Here is a 21,270-nt window from a genome sequence, read left to right as displayed (position 1 = left end):
TATCTGTCCACCTGTTCGATTTCTTTTCCTTCTCTTGGGTGAGCTTTCAATTGATGAACTTTATTTACCCAATTGCATTTCTTTTAAATGTTGGAGAATACAACCAAAACCTAAAGTTCTCAGAGTAAATTAAAGAAAGAACACACATTGGAATAAAAAAGCTCAGAAAAGACGGCAAGAACCCCAAACACAGCCCGTATACAGCAAAAGCAAAGCATTTGGCGAACACGTTTAAATCTAAAGCATACAGTTCAATAAATTGTTAAAAATGAAATGAGTTTAACTAAAATGCACAGAGCAGAACTAATAGTTCTACAAGTGATCCCTGATTGATCATTTTGCGGACAGCAAATGTGGAATACCAACTATCAGGATGGAAAAACATTCTCCCTACAAGAGAAGAGAAGCTGCTGCATGTGTAACGACCAGATACCGCAATCGTTTTGTTGTCTATCTATTGTACTTCTCATCTATTCTTTGACACCACTACTATTAAGGTGGGTGCAAAGCCAGTAGAGGGTTAAAAATTCTCCGATGAGAGGCAACCCACTACTCCCTCCTACGGCCACTACTGTCTATATTTGACGCGGACTTTAACGTGTCAACATGCGCGCTGCCATTGTATTTTGTGTATACCTTTGAATACCTGTTAAGATTGGATTTTGGATGATGATGGGATATTTTTATTTCTATGGCAGCAAGCGGAAAGAGGCATTCCACTCTTTTAGAAAGGGTTTATTAATGCGCAATGGACATATTGTGTCTTCACATTCTCCTCCTTTAATGTGCGAAGATTTAATTTGATTGCATAATCTTGAGTCTTGAATAATGTAAATATTGTGATGGAAAACGGCACTTTGGGGCATATTGGCCTTCCCACGTCTTGAGTCTGTGGAGGCACGGGCAACTTTGCCGAGAGGTGGACCAGCATCTGGACGGTCGAGGAATGGTGTTCCGGTTGCTGTGAACGACTCGAGAGCGTCACGCTCTGGGAACCAAGAGGGACACCAAAGAACATTCTTTACATCGGGTCGATCTGCGGCTGGGTCGGACATTCTGTTAAGCTGTTTGGTGATGATGAAGACGGGGATGATGGTGATGATGGTGAATGTTGCCGGCCGCTCACTGTGTTTATTCGTGTGCGCGATCGTCTTTTTCCCACCGTGCTCGTACTCGCACCCTCAGCCGTGCCAGGTTCTAAAGCGCATCGGCAACACTGTTCGAGTGGGAGTTCTGAACGCGTACCCACGCTTACTCCCCGACACAAGCAGTTCTGATGTCTGGAATGACGCCCGGGGGCCGCCACAGGACAGAGACAGTCGAGCGCATGTGGTCAAGCATCTTCCAAAAAGTGCCGCGGCAGAGTTCGGAAGCCTCAGCAGCCGAGGTTCCACTCCCAGTCAGTGGGGTGGAGGAAGGGGGAAAACTCGCGCACGACAGCGGAAAGAGAATGCGTCGTGGGATACTCGTGTTTTCGTACCCAGAGAGTCCGTGCTTCTCGCGGTGGAGGCTTTAAACCGAGCCGGGATTCTTCCCTTCAATCTGTCTCTGGAGCTCGTCATGGCTGTCGGCTCCGGGCTCGGCAAGCTTCCCGCCTTCTCCTTCACCTCCCCGGGCACTGCCAAAGACGAGGACCCGCTGTCCTTTGTGGAGAGCGTGTGTCATACGGTGGTTGTGCAGGGGGTCTCTGCCATGGTTTCTTTCCCACGAAACCGAGACGAGTATGTCAAATTGGAGTTCGTGTCTCAAGCTCTTCGGGTGCCGGTACTCAGCGTTCTTCCGAAGGAGTTTAAGCGCCAAAGTCAGGTAATAATAATACATCACTAGAGTTGTGTTTCGTTCATGTTGCTACCGTAGAACCGTTTCCAATTCGCATGTTGAATCCACGTTACCATACATTGCCAGTACACGTATGGCCTTTTAACTCATTATAGGACAAGTGCTTGTTCTGGTAATTAAAACAACCACTTTAGTCAAACGCGGCGTCCTCATTCATGGACAGTTTGTGGTTGGTTAATGCAGGCCACATTTTTAACATTTGTTATACACAAAGGTGACCTTCGCAAAATGTTATGACCACTAATATGTGGCCGGCACATCTCCATTAAAACAATTCCATACCATTCTAAATTACCTTTTAAGAAAGCAAAATTTATAAAAATTCAAATCAATAAATACATGGGTGGCGTGGCCCGGTGGAGCGAGTGGTTAGTGCGTCAGCCTTTCAACTCTGGGGTCCTGGGTTCGAATCCAGGTCACGACAACCTGTGTGGATTTTGTGTGCGTTTCCTCCAGGTACTCCAGTTTTCTCCCACATTCCAAAAACATGCATGGTAGGCTGATTGGACACTCTAAATTGCCCCTAGGTTTGGGTGTGAGTGTGCATGGTTGTCCATCTCCCTGTGCCCTGTGATTGGCTGGCCACCGATTCAGGGTGTCCCCCGCCCCTGGCCCGGAGACAGCTGGGATTGGCTCCAGCATCCCCCGCGACCCTAATGAGGATAAAGCGGTTCAAAAAAATGAGATGAGATGAGATCAATAAAAATGGAAAACACTTTGGTTATGCTCCAAATAGGGCTCCTGATTTAAAAAATAAATCATAGTATTTACTCCATTGCCTGTCATTGACAGCGATATACATCCAATCTATTTAAACTGGGAAGACTAGTTGTAAATGATTGCAGTGCCATTGATACTGTTACAACAGTCATTCGTCGTTTAGCCCTGTCAATGGCAACCAACGAGTTAAATGAGTTGCTATAGAGTAAAGTACTGGTCTACATGAATCATCATTCTTAAAAACTTATTTGGGTACAGTATTGAAAAGGAGTGAATGAATTAAATATGTTATTACTGAACTCACAGTCCTGAAGGCGAATGATATGATCTGGGATATCTCATTCCTGTGTGAAGCTTGCACGTTCTAAGATTGACATTTCTGTTTGGGCTACAGGTTCTGTCCCTAGGATTAGAATTTGGTTAGGCTCTTTCTCCGTTAAGTATCCTTCTATTCCTAATAATGTGGGTTTCACTGGATTATATGATTTCCTCCAACATTCCAAAAACAATCAAGTTTTTTTGAAGACCTCAAATTGTGCACACGGGTGTTAGACGTTGGTTGTTGTTACACATTGGGTTGGTCAGGTTTTGACCTGTCTTTGTAATTGCCCATTGAGTTCACCTGGTCGTCCAAGTCCCGTGCTTGAAAGCGGTCGTCCAAGTCCCGTGCTTGAAAACGGTTGTCGGGATTCCACGCTTGAAGGCAGCCGCCGGAATTTGCCGCTTAAAGGGGGCCGCCGTTGCCCGATGCCTGTCGGATGGACGTAACGTCTACCCTGGCCTCCCCGCAGACTTCCACGCAGACGACCAGGGTAGATGGCCTACCGGGGTTCGCCGAAAGCGTTCAGGGAGAAGGTGTTCACATAGAGCCGACACCAGGGCGAAGCCCGTGTAAAATCAAAAAGGGAACTTCGAGCTCTGCTTACTGGGTTCATGGTTAATTGGGAGTATTCTATCATTAAATGCCTCGGGTGCGTGGTGAGACAGAACCCAGGATGCGAGACGCAGGAACAAAGGTGAAGAAAGTGCTGATGCACAACTTAGTGTTTTCATTATAAAACAATAATACAAAAATAACACAGGGACAAAATAGGAGCTAAACTGTGAGGAGACGCATACCGACAAAGAAGCAACAACATGACTTACGTGAAAGCGACCAAATGAAACACAAGGCAATACTCCCCCACCAGACATGTCAGACATAGGGGTTTAAATACACACACAAGGGCCAATTATCAATCACACACAATTGGCCACATTAGGGAAGGGGAGCCCAGAGGGACAGAAGAGGCGAAACGCACACAATCACCCGGCCAGCACACACATGGAAAAACATGCACACATCCACCTAAAACCCCAACAAAACGTGACAACTCTAAATATCCCCTAGGTATGAGTGTGAGCGTGAATGGTTGTCTGTCTCCTTGTGCCCCGCGATTCGCTGGCCACCGATATAGGCTGTCTCCTGCCTGGTGCCTGCAGCTAATTGAGATAGGCTCCAGCACCTACTGTGACCCTTGCGATGATAAGTGGTTCAGAAAATGAATGAATGAATATATCATTGCAACTGTTATTAGTTTCACTGAGCCGCAAGAGGGCGCTCTAGGCCTGCGTTGTTAATTTCAACAAAACTACAGCTGTAGATAAGTTCCAAGACTTGTTACAATAGATGAATAACCGCGATGTACAGGTTATATAACAAATTTACTCGCATATAAGCTTCCTCCGCGTATAAGCCGCACCCTTAAAATTGCTGAATTTGACAATTTCTCGCGTATAAGCCGCCCCCCGATTCACAATTTTCACCTCCATATTCATTAATAGGGATACAGATGTGTTACTCTGATGGGAAAATCTTAAAAAAAATCGCATGCGGTATTTCTGAGATACTGCATGAATCAAAAGCATGTGATTAGGGTCAATATCGTGAGGAAGTTAATATGCCTGTCTTTGAAAATGCAAAATATCAAAATATTCAATTTGAAAGAAGAAATTAGTCTATCTTGATGAGAACCTGTTTAAGATGTGGCGGCCAAATTGCTTCTAATGTCGAAATAGCTCGATTTTTTCGATGGTTCCTATTACTGCAATTGTCACTTTTGAAATAAAATTAAAAAAAAGAAATCAAAGCTTGCTTGACAAAACACTCATCTCTTTTGGTAGTAAATAACTTTCATTTTAGTTTTTTGGACTATTAGTCTTACATATTAAATGCTACTTCTCTCTAACGATCATATTCATATTCGGCTATCGTGACCCACCACAGTGCGCTTAACCCGGGCCCTGCATCAGATGGAACTCCCTTCTAACCATTAGGAGGCCTGCGGAGTGTTGGGATATAGCCAATGAGATTTTTTCGTGATTTTTTTGAGATTCCGTTTTTCGTAACTCAACTTACTTACATGACTATATAGACAGATATATACACATATATACACGTATACACACACACACACACACACACACACACACATATATATATATATATATATATATATATATATATATATATATATATATATATATATATATGTATGTATCAGTCCAAATTGCAAGTACATCATGGAGATGCTTTTCGAGCCAATAATATGCAACCTCGATAGGAAGAAAACACCTACCAGTTTCAGTGTTTTTTTCACTTTGAGTTGTGAGGTGAAAACAACTCTTGTGGATCAGAGAAATGAAGCCAGAGAAAAGTAGCTTTTCATTTCAGTTGACAATCCATCAGAAAATGGCAGAGAGCCAACTGCCTCACAACTGAATAATGGTGACAGGAAGGAACAATACAGACAATTTCTAGAAGCAGCTCACCCTGGAAAATTATTTGACCCGTTTTTAAACTGGAAGACTTTTTAGAACAAAAGTATGTTATATGCTTTACTAATCTTTAGGAAAAACAGCAATTATGAAGAAAAATGTTTGTGATTCTTGAATCAACTAATCATGTAATGTAGCGATAATCACTCCAAATAATTAACTGTTTGATTTCTCCACTTTGTCATCTTTTCATGACGTCAACAGATTTAGACATTGGAAGAATTTGGTTTGTGCATAATTACGCTAGAAGGCGTAGCCCTGTGGAAGAGTGTAAAAGGTTGTGTCTGCAGTCCACCTGCGACGGACACCAGTAACATGAGACCTTAAACAGGATAAGCGGCATAGAAAAGGGATAAATGGATGGCTTTGTTTATTTACCTCACAGATTGCATTCTCATTTGTTTATATTATGTTAAAACAGTTTCACTTCCAATCAGGAAAAGATAATTTAATTTGTGTACCTGAGGCCTATATTACCATAGTCATCCATCTCTATACAAACAGGAACCAGAGGAAGAATCATTACTACATGCATGCGGGGAGACTAATCTGATTAAAAGCTTTGGGTGGTTCTGATAGATTTTTGCTTCACAGTTTGTGTAAAGTCGATTAACTCTACAGTATATAAAGCACAAGTGAAGTCTTAGAATTTTTGGGTACTTCCCAAGGCAAATCTTCCTCAGGAATTTTTTTTTAAACAAATAGGTAAAGTCTGTTTTAGTGCAACAGTGGTTACTGAAAAAGAAAAAACAACAATTATATACCTGAGATACACTGTGTCATCTACTACTTTAAAAAAAATCAAACTCTGCTGCAATAAACAATAAGCAGTTATTACATAAGACAATACTATGTTTTTGGGTTATTATCCCATTTACTCTTGCTTTGCCATAAAGAACCTCTGACGTTATGATATTCAAGGGAGCAGATAAGTGCAGGTTGAAATCTATTTTCTTCACCTCCGTGTCTTGTCTGAAGGAAAAAATTGAATTGAAAGAGAGAAAGTCAGATGCTGGATTCATAACCCATTTTTTATTTCCTTTTCCACTTCACCCCATCTGTTTTTAATTCCTCATCTTCCACCCATCGCTTGCCATTCTATCTTTTCCGGTCCCAATCTTTCATTCATACCTTTGTTTCTCTCAGTGCTCCCTACTGCCTCTCCCATATTGTTGCCCTCTATTAAGGCCAAATGAACCCTTACATTGTTATCTGCTTCATTAATATTTGTTTATCACTGTTATCATCTTAATATTGCCATTTGCACTTGTTCCTCATGTTTCCATCTTTATTGTTTTACAAATCTCTTGGTATCCACTTTTGCCTTTTTTCATTTAAACTCACCTTTACCGTTCATACCCTAATGCAAGGGTGTCAAATTCGGGTTGGTTTGCGGGCCGCATTAACGTCAACTCGATTTCAAGTAGGCAGGACCATTTTAGATTTAATATTTAGATTTTTTTTTAAATCGGATTAAAAGAACTGTATCAAAATCCCTAAATATTCAGTTTTCTCAAAGAATGCTTATTCAAGCTTTTGTTTCTTAGTAAGGGAAAACGTCTTTTAATCATTCGTTTTTCATTTCAAAAGGAAACAAAATATATTTTTAAATTAAATTCAATATTAAAGTGGAAAACAGAACATATTTTTATATATTTATTTTTAGATTTTACAAACTGTTTTTTGAACTAAAAACACAAGGAAAAAAAATGGTTTAAAAAATTGCAAATATTGATTTAAAAAGGGGAAAATCAGGAAATATAAAATACATCTATAATCTTCATTTGAATTTTATCCTAAGATGGAAAGTCGGCCTTTATGATTTACTTTCTCGGGCAGCACAAAACGATGCGACCAGCCATATTTGGTCCCCGTGCTGCCACTTTGACACCTGTGCCCTAATGGTACAGTAATGCTAACATAAATCCTGTATAATAATTTGAATAAATTCCCTATGCATGGCATTTCATTTCTGTTTACCTCCTTGTCTTTTAACAGAATCCACTGCATTTCCAAATGGCCATGCAGACAGTGGAGGCTCCGGCACCCCAGCTCATATACTCCCTTTTGATGATGAATGGCTGGTGGGACATAAGCGTGTTGCTCTGCCAGGAATGGGACATAAGTGAATTTATTTTCCTCATCAAAAATAACACCCGTTTCCATCTGGGTACGTTTGTCAACCTGACAGCTTCAACCTCTGCACTGCCTTCATCTTTTTTTCCAAACTCAGGAGGCGCATTAAGTATCTCAACAGTTGCAGAGTTGTCATCGTCAACATTTTCCCACCGTTTGTCTTCATCTGCTTTTACTTCCTCCAGCAAAATTGAGCAGCAGCAAGCACTTATGCAGCAGTTGGAGGCCCTGAGAGAGCCTTCATCCACTGTCGGAGTGGTGACGTTCGGGTGTGAGATCGGTGAGGTGCGTCACCTGTGGGCGACTTCCACTCGCATACTGCTTCCGCAGTACCACTGGATCTTGGGGGATGGCCAGAATGTGGCTGAATTGAGAACAGAGGGATTACCTCTTGGACTATTGGCTCACGGGGTCATGGCATCCCCTTCTCTGGATAACTACGTCCATGATGCGTTGGAGCTGGTGACACGGGCTATTGGGAGTGCAGCCCAAGAGAATCCCGCTTTGGCGCTCATTCCTGGAACTACAAATTGTATGGATATTCAGCATAGCAATAGAAGAGCAGGGGAGTACTTGACAAGGTAAGGAATAATAGTCATACTGATTTTATTTTTACTATTTTTGTTCCTACCTCTATAAAAGCACAATTAATGACCGCCTGGGGGACTGTGTATACATTTTATAAGATGGAGGTGTGCCCCGACCATGCGCTTTTTATGGCACGTGCTCATACAATTGAAATTGTACGTATACAGTTGTGGTCAAAAGTTTACATACACTTGTGAAGAACATAATGTCATGGCTCTCTTGAGTTTCCAGTTATTTCTACAACTCTGATTTTTCTCTGATAGAGTGATTGGAACAGATACTTCTTTGTCATAAAAACATTCATGAAGTGTGGTTCTTTTCTGACTTTATTATGGGTTAACAGAAAAAGTGATCAAATCTGCTGGGTCAAAAATATACATACAGCAACACGAATTAGCAATTTTGGTGACATAAAAAGTTGTGTCAGTGAAATGAGCTTCATAGCATGGCCTCTTAACTTCTTGTGAGTGATTATGAGTGACTACAGCTGGTGACTGGTGACTTCTCTGAGGCCATTTAAATAGGGCTCATTGGATTCAAACGCCCACAAACGCTACAATGGGAAAGTCAAATGAGCTCAGCCTGGATCTGAAAAAGCGAATCCTTGACTTGAACAAGTCAGGAAAGTCACTTGGAGCCATTTCAAAGCAGCTGCAGGTCTCAAGAGCAACAGTGCAAACAATTGTTTGTAAGTATGAAGTGCATGGCACTGTTTTGTCACTGCCACGATCAGGAAGAAAACGCAAGCTATCACCTGCTGCTGAGAGAAAATTGGTCAGGAGGGTGAAGATTCAACCGAGAATCACCAAAAAGCAGATCTGCCAAGAATTAGAAGCTACTGGAACACAGGTGTCAGTGTCCACAGTCAAGCGTGTTTTGCATCTTCATGGACTGAGAGGCTGCCGTGCAAGAAGGAAGCCCTTGCTCCAAAAGCAGCACCTTAAGGCTCGACTGAAATTTGCTGCTGATCACATGGACAAAGATAAGACCTTCTGGAGGAAAGTTCTGTGGTCAGACGAAACAAAAATCGAGCTGTTTGGCCACAATGCCCAGCAATATGTTTGGAGGAGAAAAGGTGAGGCCTTTAACCCCAAGTACACCATGCCTACCGTCAAGCACGATGGTGGTAGTATTATGCTGTGGGGCTTTTTTGCTGACAATGGAACTGGTGCTTTACAGAGAGTAAATGGGATAATGAAGAAGGAGGATTACCTTCAAATTATTCAAGATAACCTAAAGTCATCAGCTCGAAGATTGGGTCTTGGGCGCAGTTGGGTGTTCCAACAGGACAATGACCCCAAACACACATCAAAAGTGTTACTGGAATGGCTAAATCAGGCTAGAATTAAGGTTTTCGAATGGCCTTCCCAAAGTCCTGACTTAAACCCCATTGAGAACTTGTGAACAATGCTGAAGAAACAAGTCCATGTCAGAAAGCCATCAAATTTAACTGAGCTGCACCAATTCTGTCAAGAGGAGTGGTCAAAGATTCAACCAGAAGCTTGCCAGAAGCTTGTGGATGGCTACAAAAAGCGCCTAATTGAAGTGAAAATGGCCAAGGGACATGTTACCAAATATTAGCGCTGCTGTATGTATGTTTTTGACCCATCAGATTTGATCACTTTTTTCTGTTCACCCATAATAAAGTCATAAAAGAACCAAACTTCATGAATGTTTCCAATCACTCTATCAGAGAAAAATCAGAGTTGTAGAAATAACTGGAAACTCAAGAGAGCCATGACTCAGGACTCTGAACTTGAGCTAGCACGACACACAATCCCTTCTGTGCAAAAACTTCCGGGTGTGCAATAATAATGTGGAATATCTTAGAAATCTGTGCAATATTTCAGAATCTGCAATATCTTAGAATTCTGTGCAATGTTTTAGAATTCACCTAGCCGGGATGTGACTTTAAAACTTTTATACGACTATTTATGTTTTTTTTTTACTGGGAAAACAGTTTGAAAAGCTTGGCGTAGCACCACCAATTTCGTAATATGCAGCTGTGTATGATGACAATAAACGCTTTTGATTTGATTTCATCACATTATGTTCTTCACAAGTGTATGTAAACTTTTGACCACAACTGTAGGTATTTGTGGTGTGGATATTAGTACATATCTTATTTAGTGTAACGACCCAACAAACATGTATGCCTTCATTTTGTGAAGCATATTTTGTAAAGTGTTTTAGTTTTTTCGGATTGTTAGGACCATGGTCACTAAAGCACCATTGTGACATCTGCATAAAAGTAAGCATTTGTTCTAGTTTTACATTCCATATTAGGCAGTTTGAATGCAAAATTTGCATTGATGACGGTTTTGCCTCTGAGTAGAGAAATGGCAAGAACGAGATGTTCTAGAATTGTCTGTTCGCGGTGGTGCTGGAGTCTATCCCAGCCGACTAGGGCCAGAGGCGAGGGACACCCTGAATCGATGGCCAGCCGATCGCAGGGCGCAAGGAGGCGGACAATCATGCACACACACCTATACCTAGGGGCAATTTAGAATGTCCAATCAGCCTACCCTGCATGTTTTTGGAATGTGGGAGGAAACCTGAGTACCCGGAGAAAACCCACGCAGGCCCGAGGAGAACATACAAACTCTACACACGTGGACCGAGCTGGGTTTGAACCCAGAACCCCAGAGCTGTAAGGCTGATGCGCTAACCACCCACACGCCTAGCCGCCTTTATTAATCATTTTATTTTTTCACTGGCCACGTGAGGTATATTTACATCGTTTCATTTTGTGAGGCTGAAAATAGTCTGCTTGCCAATGGTGATGATGTCTTCAGGTGATTAATTTATTTATTTCATATTGCACAGCAACTTTTGGTTTGAATGTGAATTTATGATCCTTTTCAAAATTTCTCCAGGTTTTATTATTCATTACTTTTAATAGTGTTGTGTTCGGCAAGCCAATGATAGATGGATCCACACACAACTCACGAAAGGAATCGATATTTATTGAGCTGCTTATGGTTAGATGGCTCCGGCCACTCCAGAACAGCCTTGACCTTAGCAGGGTCCATGCGCAGCCATCCTTTGCCAATGATGTACTCGAGCAACCTGATAAATAAAACTCTCACTTCTTGGCTTTCCCGACGAGCCTATTTTCGAGGAGCCATTGGAGAACCTGGCGAACATGGTCTTCGTGTTCAGAGGAGGTGCTGGAAAACAACAGGGTGTCATCGAGGTACACCTCGACAAAACGGCTGATCAAATCCCTGAAGAGATCATTAATGAGGTTCTGAGAAACCGCAGGGGTGTTGTTGAGGCCAAAGAGCATAATAACATTCAAAGTGATCTAGAGGCATGATAATGCATTTTTTCACTCGTCTCACTCTAATGTGGATGATTTAGCGTTACATAGGTCAAGGCTTGGTGGCAGCATAGATGGGTGAGAATGCGGAGCCAAGGTGAGGAAGAGGATATTTGTTTTTAGTTGTGATATCATTTAGGGTTCTATAATTAATTCATGGCTGAAGGCCGCTGTTTTTCTTGCCCTCGAAGAAGAGCTCTGCACCGACAGGGGAAGAGAAAGGAGAGATGATGCCGGTGGCAAGGGATTCCGAGATATACTTCTCCATTGCCTCCTTCTTTGGTTGGGAGATGGGGGAATAAGCGACTCTAGGGAAAGGCCTCTCCAGAACCTGCCCGAGATCGTGGTAGAATTCCAGCACCGTGTAGAGGTCGTGCTCCTCAATGCTTCGGATACAACATTATAGCACGAAGACTCTCAATACCCAAACAATCGAGGGACAACAGCTTGGCAGATCATTTACCATATTTACTCCCATATAAGCCGCTTTTGTCGGACAAAAAATGATGACTGACTAGAACTTTATTTCATCCCGCATTCAGAACATTTCTTGGTTGCAGTAGGAAGACAGACACAAGACACACAAGACATTGTAGACTAGTACAAAGAAACCAAGCCACGCGACGGGTGGGGCCGAGTCGCAAAGGCCGCAGAACAAAGCACAAAGTACAAAGCAAAGCTAAGTATATGGGATCATATTTTTATTTGACGACGGCGTGACACGATGACATCACGACAGCAAAATGGCGCCCACGCGTGCGCCATGACGTCACGACGCAAGCGAATGCCGATACGGTCATTTATTTCAAAATAGAGAAAAGATAAATAGATACAACGCTAAACAAAATTAATTTTGACGTCTACGAATGAAATTCATGAAAAAAAACGTGTCTTGCATAAAAAGCAAAACGTTCCCGTTGCTGCTCGCTCGGGGCACGGCCATCTTAGTGAGGTCGGGGCGCAGGCATCTTAGCGAGGTTGGGGCACGGCCATCTTAGCGAGGTCGGGATGCAGCCATCTTAGCGAGGTCAGGGCGCAGCCATCTTAGCGAGGTCGTCATACGCAGCTGTGTATGATGACAATAGGCTTTTTTGATGATTCGATGACTGTTATTCCGTGAAATAGAGTTTGCATCCTGACGCACGGCCGGCTTATACGCGAGAAATTGTAAAATTCTAAAATTTCAAGGCAACTTTCAGGGTGCGGCTTACACGCTCGGGCGGCTTATACGCTCGGGTGGCTTATATGTGAGTAAATACGGTATGTAAAGACTGAAGAGAACCAGACCTAGAACTGACCCCTTCGGTACCCCAAGACTGTTATTCCGTGAAATAGAGTTTGCATCCTGACGCACGGCCGGCTTATACGCGAGAAATTCTAAAATTCTAAAATTTCAAGGCAACTTTCAGGGTGCGGCTGACACGCTCGGGCGGCTTATACGCTCGGGTGGCTTATATGTGAGTAAATACGGTATGTAAAGACTGAAGAGAAGCAGACCTAAAACTGACCCCTTCGGTACCCCAAGACTGTTATTCCGTGAAATAGAGTTTGCATCCTGACGCACTGTCATTTTACATATATGTGTGATTCATTCCAATTTAGCGTGCTTGTTGAGAAATTAAAATTAGACAGTTTAGTCAGCAGTATCTGGTGGTTGATGTTGTCAAATGCCTTTTTGACATCAATAAAAAACACACTAATTACCCCGACTTTATCTAGTTTTGATTTAATGTTTGCTAGAAAGAAGCACTGTCTCAGAAGAATGATGTTTTCTAAAGCCAAATTGCAGCCTGTTCAGGTCATGGACTGCTGTTAATGTGATCCACAATTTGCTTCGCTACTATCTTTCCCAGGACTTTTGAGATGACTGGAAGGATGCTTATAGGGCTGTAGTTGTTGTTTATTGCGGGGTTCCCTTATTTAAGGACTGGTGTTATGACTGAGCACTTCCAGGGTGCAGGGAAGAGACTCTCGTTTATGGATTTTTTCATAATAGAGATTAATGGTGCTATGAGAGATTGATAGGTTCACCAATAGGCATTCCCAAATGCACGCACAAATAAAGAGAAAAGACAATCTTCTGTTTTTTTCTTGCCAGGAGAAATCAAACCTTTCAGGTCTTGACCCAGGTTCGTTCTGGCGTAACACGCTTCTTTTCCTTGTTTATTAACTTCAAGGACCCTAGTTACAATGGACGTCTCAACTCTCAAGGGAGGGGTGGGAAACAGAAGTGAGACGTCAAATAGTCAAAACAACTGAAGGTCATGTGCAGCTGAAGGATCTTCTCCACATTCCAGCAGTCCAAGTGGATTCAGCTTCCCTTTTGTTTAGTCTAATTAAGGAGCAAAGCATTTACTTTGTTGCAAGCAGGTATTTTAGATGTAGTAACCGAAGCACTTTCTTCATTGCAAGCAAATATATAATAATGTAAGGCTAATAACCCTAACAGAGATTATTTGTGGTAATTCAGAAATGTTAAATCCATATTATATTAATAATAATAATAATAATAATAATAATAATCGGACATAGGCCATGTCGTCATTACCACAACACAAAAAGCCTACTTGTCATCACACGCAGAACTGCGTGTGACGAAATTGATGGTGCTTCTCCATAAGCTACGTTTAATCGGCAAAAGACCTAAACAAGTGTAAGTTACGGACTTGTAATTTGTCATTCCGCTGTTGTGGATACAGGTCGCTTACCTCTCGATTACCGCACACTGTCTGCCACTTACCTTCCTTCAAGTCAGCTAGTAGGAGGCAGATCACCAACCAAACATCTATTCATATGCCGCAGAAGGGAATGTGTGTATGTTAGCGCGAGTTTAGATGTCTGATGGATGTGGGGAAAAAACTGTCCTTAAGCCTATTTGTCCGAGCTTTGTGGGACCTATAGCGTCTGCCAGAGGGCAGCAGCTGGAACAGATTGTGACCAGGGTGGTAAGGGTCCCCTATGATGTGCTTGGCTCTGCTGAGGTAACGCGGGCTGGCAATGTCTTCAAGTGAGGGCAGAGAGCAGCCGACAATCCTCTGGGCAGTGTTAATCACTTTCTGCATGGCCTTTTTGTCTGCCGCCGTGCTTCCAGCGTACCACACTGTGATGCTGTACGCCAGGATGCTCTCTACAGTGGTTCTATAGAAGGTTCTCAGAAGATTGGAGCCCAAGTTGTTCTTCCTGAGCACCCTGAGGAAATGGAGTCGTGTCTGAGCCTTCTTCACCACTGCCGTGGTGTTTGTAGACCATGAGAGCTTGTCCGTGACGTGGACCCCCAGGAATTTAAAGGACTGGACCCTGTCTACACATACTCCATTTATGAGGAGTGGGGCCAGATCTGTGCCGTGTTTGCGAAAGTCCAAGATTATTTCTTTAGTTTTCGTGGTGTTCAGTGTGAGATTGTTCACCGAGCACCACGAAGACAAATTGTTGACCTCATCTCTGTAAGCCGACTCATCCCCTCCTGAGATGAGTCCGACCACAGTGGTGTCGTCAGCGAATTTGATGATGGCGTTAGACTGGTGATAAATGAATCTTCAAATTTGTTAAGTTAATGTGTGTTACTGCCATGTTTTCCAAGCCACGTCATTGATTTTTTTTGTCGTCTATAGTTTTTGAGTTGCACTTTGAAAAATGGTCAAGTTAATTAAACACTTTTTGAGTTACCGTCACCCTGCTTGGGCCTTGTTTCCCTGCAATGGCCTATCCTCTGTTCACGCCCACACGGCTCACCTGGGTGACACATATTTTACATTGAATTAGCATAATTCTCTCCAGTTTTATGAAATATGTACCCAAATCTATGCATGCATGTATGCTATGTATTAAAAAGAAAAGAAAAAAACATATTTGCATTTCTTATTCATTTTACGGGCTTAATAAATAATTGAAAAAATATTTTTTGCTCTTTTTTTAGTACTAGGGTAGCCTATTTATTCTATCTACTTTACCTCTCTGGTTTGATGGCTGAGCACCAAGTGCTGCATCATTGGACATTAATTCATTTGGTCCTGTGGGAAGATTCTTTCAAGGTACATCACTTAGGATTATGATGAGGAAAATAGCTGTGTACTACCAACAGCAAAGGCAGAGGCTCTCCTATTAGCACCCCGACTCCTAAAATGTACATTTAATATACGGACATTCATCGTGTGTGTTTGTTTTCTGTGTAACCAATCAAGATATGTTTCTATTGCCAAACACACACTCACACGCGCACACACACACACTATTTAGACAGATATGATATGAGATGCAATTCAGCAGTTCAATTCAATCAAACCAAAGCATCAGTAGGATACCAAAACCAAAAAAACAAAGCCCTAGCAACTGTCGCTGATTCAGCCATTCGGCCAATGCGAATAGCATGCAGTTCCTCAGTCTCATCAGCTCAAACAGCTGCCATAGCCTTAGTGCAGGGGTCGGGAACCTTTTTGACGAAGAGAGCCATAAACAATTCATATTTTCTAATGTTATTCCTTGAGAGACATACTCCGAATTTAAAAGTCAAAATACATGTAAATGGGTGTCTTTTATTTTAGTAATTTCACCACTTTTAAGTGAAAAAAAAGAATACTTTTGACAACATTCTTATGCAGTTGCTAATCAATGAGAGTATGCATTCTAGCAGAGTCTAATGCAAAAAAAGAAGACTAAAGCAGCACTGGACGTAGTATCTCAGTTCTGTCACCAGCGGATTCCATATTTTAGCTCACAGGTTAGCGAAGAACCAGATGCACCCATCGAAAGAGCCACATGTGGCTCCCGAGCCATAGGTTCCCTACCCCTGCCTTAGTGGCTCTTCGCCGGCCACCTCTACGCTAAGAGGGTGAACAAACGACCGCACATGCTCCTTACATACCTCCCAGGGCTAATCAAATTAACACAGAACAGCTGGCTATGAGGGGAGGTGAAAACACGCACACACATACACACACACCTCCACCAGAATGTGCCAGTACCCCCCCATTAAGTGACGAATCACAGGCGTCCCAAAATCCCAAAACTCCAACTACAAATACAAATGGAAGGGAGACAGGGGGCCCGGAGGAGGGCAAGTGTGCCGTCCGAAACATGAAAGCAAAAACGAATCCCCAGCAGGGAGGTTGACCTGGCCCGCAAAGAAGCGGTACACACGTCCATCGGGAGTTGGCCCGGCCGGCCCGCAAAGAAGCGGCAAGCAGGCCCTTTGGGTGGTCGTCCCGGCTCGTCCTCAAAAGAGCGGCAAACCGGCCCGTCGGGAGGTCGTCCAGTAAGGTCCGCTAGGCAGTAGCGGTGCGTCTTGCCCTGGACAGTCAATGTAGAGGTTAGCACGAGGTGGTGGAGCGACTCACCTAACCCTGAGGCGATACTGATAGAAGTATCATCACCTCCGCCCTCGGCTTCCAAGTCTCTGCCGTCATTGTAGGCCTCCAGGTCTCTGCCATCGCCTCCGCCATCGGCTTCCAAGTCTCTGCCGTCGCCTCCGCCCTCGGCTTCCAAGTCTCTGCCGTCGTCGTTGGCCTCCAGGTCTCTGCCGTCATCGTCGGCCTCCAGGTCTCTGCCGCCGTCGTCGGCCTCCAGGTCTCTGCCGTCGTATACGCCGCCGTCCACGGCCTCCAGGTTTACGCCGTGAGAGTCGCCGTCCACGGCCTCCAGGTTTACGCCGTCAGAGTCGCCATCCACGGCCTCCAGGTTTACGCCGTGAGAGTCGCCATCCACGGCCTCCAGGTTTACGCCATGAGAGTCGCTGTCCACGACCTCTAGGTTTACGCCGTGAGAGTCGCCGTCCACGACCTCCAGGTTTACGCCGTGAGACTCGCCGTCCACGGCCTCCAGGTTTACGCCGTGAGAGTCGCCATCCACGGCCTCCAGGTTTACGCCGTGAGAGTCGCTGTCCACGACCTCTAGGTTTAGGCCGTGAAAGTCGCCGTCCACGGCCGCTAGGTTCTCTCCGTTGTCCTGGCTGCCGCCAAAAGGATGGCTGTCCACGGCCTCCAGGTTCTCGTCGCCGTCTTGGCCCCTGCCAGAAGGATGGCCGCCCACGCTCCTCTTTCCACGCCTCCAAAACTTCCCACATTGTCATGCCGGGTCTAAAGGGCCGAAGTTATTTTGCCCCACTTCAAAGTGGTAACCATCATCCAGCCCTGTTTCGGATAGGCAGCTGTCATCCAGGCCCATTTCGGATAGGCAGCCGTCATTTAGCCCCATTTCGGATAGGCAGCCGTCATCCTGCCCTCTACCAAAATGGCCGCCGTCCCCATGCTCCGTCTCGAAATGGCTGTTGTAGTCGCGCCATGACACGTGATGTCCATGCTCGACCGTCGGAGCGTTCACCGTCCCGCCTCCTCCCCGCCTCCGGGCGGCCGGCGTGGCCTGGCTGGCAGCTTGAACGGCGCTCTCCCCAGCATCCCACCGTGTTCCCGTCAGTAGGGAGTAAAAAGATTCTTCCGCCGTCAACGGTCGAGAGTCCGTGATGCCGTGATCACAGGAGCTTCACTCCACCTCGCCTGCCGGGATGAATGGGAGGGAGAGAGGAAGGCCCATTTGTCCTCGGAGTCGCAGCCCAGGAGATTTACGAGCTCCGGGCCATCCTCGTAATCAAACAAATCGAAGTCCAAGTCCCATTCAAAAGTAAAATGTTTTTCCGTGGAGGGAGACGGAGGCAGTGATGCGTGTCCCATGGGGGAATAATGAGGGAGATGGGCTGATCGTCTTCGGTGTTTACGCCGACGACGGTGCTGCTGGGTCCATTTTTGTTCGGAGTATTCTGTCATAAACTGCCTTGGGTGTGCGCCGTGGTCGGGCCCAAAGATGCAAGAACTAAACGGAAACAGGAGTGCTGGTGCACAAAACTGAAGGTTTTAATAAGAACTAACCATAATACCTAAAAGCCATACAAACTTGGTAAAAATCAATAAAGAAACAAACCTAACGGGGATACAACGTACGCACACTGACAGGGAGACAACATGACCAAACGCAAGCAATAGTCCCATGCCGACGTCACCAAATATTGTCCTTATATACCTCCCAGGGCTAATCAAATTAACACAAAAATGCTGGCTATGAGGGGAGTTGAAAACACGCACACACATAAATCAGGCATTATTCAATACAACGGGGAGTTCACAGATGGGAGAGAGAGAGAGAGAGCGAGAGAGAAAGAGACTTGACGGATGCGCTCGTAACATAACATAAACTTTAAATTTAACTTAAATGAACTTAGATTCCTATACACACACTTAAAAAAGTTTTAATCTTACATTACACTAAATTTAAACCTCCTTGTGCAATAACCAAGGCAAAGAGGTTATTGTATTCCACCGCAGCTTTCGGGCTGAACTTCCTGCTTCTCCATACATATTGGTGAGCCAGTTCGGTCACACGTACACTGCTCATGTTTTTCGATTAGTTCGTGCTTAATATTGATTGTTTAACACACGCCTTTTCTTCGCACTACCCTTCATTGCACCAGCTTGCTTTGGATCCATTGTGTTTCCCTTCATTCTGCACTGAGTAATAAAAAAAACACGGAAAAAATGCAACGCTCCGCCCAGTGCTTCTAGAGATCTTTGCACGATGGATATGCGGCGAGCAAGACAGTGCGCTCAAATCATAAGCAGCCTCTCGTGGCTGTCTCGAATGCTCGTATATCAAAATTTGTCTCCTATCTCAAGGTAAAAAATTGCTCGGAATTTTACTTGTATCTCAAATTCCTTGTATATTGAGGCACTCGTATGTCGAGGTATTACTGTATAGTCTTTTCATATACCTATAACTGCAATATTACAAATAACACTTCTTGATAATTGTACTTGTGTACTTGTAATTTTGTATAGGCGCGAAAACATGGAGTATGGTATGTAGTACTCATAGATGTGATCAGAAATTGAGCCCAACTGCACCATTTTAGAGGATCGGAATGGGGTACAAAAGATCGGGTGTTAAAAATGTATTCATTCATTTTAAAATATTAACACATTCACTGTCATTGATGGTGATATATGGTTCATTCATTTTTTCATTCATTGATGTTTGGGAAAGCTAGCAGCGAACAAAGCTGTCAAAATCAAATTATTCAAATTTGGAAAAAAAGACTCAGATGCGATATTTTTCCCTGTTCAAAACATTTCGAAGGTATCGAATGTGGACTGAGTATCAGTAGATCCACAATATTGGGTGATTCGGACATGACTCGCTTGCAAAAAGATCCCCTCTGGACTTCCCTCGTTGACTACGTTCCCTCTCACCCCCACGACATAAAGTGTGGAGAGGGGTGTGTGTGTGAAGGCATGAGTTCCGTCTACTCCATCATTTATTTTCTATGTTACACAGAGCAGCAATTGCCCAGATTTAGTGTGCTTTTGTTATAGCCGTGTTTCAGAGATCATTTCCATAAGCTGCCGTGTATGTCGAGCAGCATGCTACCATCAACTGCCCCAAACCACCCATGAAAATGAAATGAAAATTTAAAAATATAAAAAGTAACTTTTGATGAAATCGTTGTTGTTATATCCACTGAGGGGAATTAAACATGAATGCAGGATATTGGAATGGAAAAACATTTTCATTTGTTCTAATTCACTATCTATTAACAGAGTAACAAATAACTGTGGTGATTATGATGTTTACCAAAATGATTTCGCGGAGGGGAGAGAGAGGGACAGAGAGAGAGAGATTTTACTATACAGCATCGCTGTATAATTCTTATTTTGTTTAATTTTTTTCTTTTGTGTTGGCTCTTTTCGTTCCACCTCCACCCTGACTTTCAGAGTTTTTAAAAGGAACCTATCGAGGGTTGTTTGCTTTTGTTTTCCCTTCCAAATATTCCGAAAATGACGCTCACAAATGTCCTCACACTAGGATAACGCATGACCAATTGCCAACTTGTTAGGATGCCTCTTTTCCATAAAATTAGAAAGTTATTGTCCATTTGCTAATTTGTGTTTGATTTCCTTTGTAACGAGGTGGTCCCCCTTCCACCTCCTCCTCGCTACTGAGCTCCCGCAATGCTACACCCATTGTTTGAAGGTATCTTTACACGAGGGAGTTGCGGCGAGAAAGACAGTGCCCATGCTGTTCTCATAAGCAGCCTCTCGCGTCGACCACCTGGCTGTATGCTCGTATATCAAAATTTGTCTCGTATCTCAAGGTAAATATTTGCTCGGAATTTTACTCGTATCTCAAATTGCTTGTATGTCGTGGCACTCGTATGTCAAGGTATATATATATATATAGTTATGTCCACTGGAGACGTCGAGGCGAGGTTGGAGGAATTAGGACTCAGTCGCGGGGAAGCAGGTGAGGACGAGGCAAATAGTGCTCATAACCAAAACTTTAATAACTTAGGAGGGACCTTACAAAATAACAAGGACTTATGAAACGAAACATGAAACCAAACCGGACTAGGGAAAACACGTGAAATCGAGGAACAAGGTAACGTGGTAAGGGAATCACGCATAGCTGCGCGAACACAATGACAAGGCAGGAGGGACAAACAAGAGTAGGGAAAAGGCAAAGGGAAAAACAATAGCATATATATATATATATATGACGACAACTGTATATGTATATATAAATACTGTATATGTATATATATATATATATACATATATATACTGTATATGTATATATATATATATATATATATATATATATATATATATATATATATATACATATATATACTGTATATGTATATATATATATATATATATATACACATATACAGTTGTCGTCAAAAGTTTACATACACTTGTGAAGAACATAATGTCATGGCTCTCTTGAGTTTCCAGTTATTTCTACAACTCTGGTTTTCTCTGATAGACTGATTGGAACAGATACTTCTTTGTCACAAAAACATTCAT

General features: G+C 43.3%; 1 protein-coding gene across 5 annotated transcripts in view; it reads left to right on the top strand.

Annotated features, from left to right (window-relative positions):
- The first annotated feature begins 608 nt into the window (after positions 1-608).
- Positions 609-21,270, top strand: part of grin3a (glutamate receptor, ionotropic, N-methyl-D-aspartate 3A) — a 109,615-nt gene continuing 88,953 nt past the window's right edge. For all 5 annotated transcript variants that reach the window (XM_077622321.1, XM_077622319.1, XM_077622320.1 and 2 more), the window contains exons 1-2: positions 609-1,806; positions 7,375-8,093. In XM_077622321.1, the coding sequence (XP_077478447.1) occupies positions 1,075-1,806; positions 7,375-8,093 (1,451 nt within the window). In that variant the 5' untranslated portion in view covers positions 609-1,074. The remainder of the gene's footprint in view (positions 1,807-7,374; positions 8,094-21,270) is intronic.

Source organism: Stigmatopora argus, chromosome 16 (genome assembly GCF_051989625.1).
Source record: "Stigmatopora argus isolate UIUO_Sarg chromosome 16, RoL_Sarg_1.0, whole genome shotgun sequence".
NCBI lineage: Eukaryota > Metazoa > Chordata > Actinopteri > Syngnathiformes > Syngnathidae > Stigmatopora > Stigmatopora argus.
The sequence above is the reverse complement of the archived record's forward strand: the minus strand, read 5'-3'. Positions and strand labels throughout refer to the sequence as shown.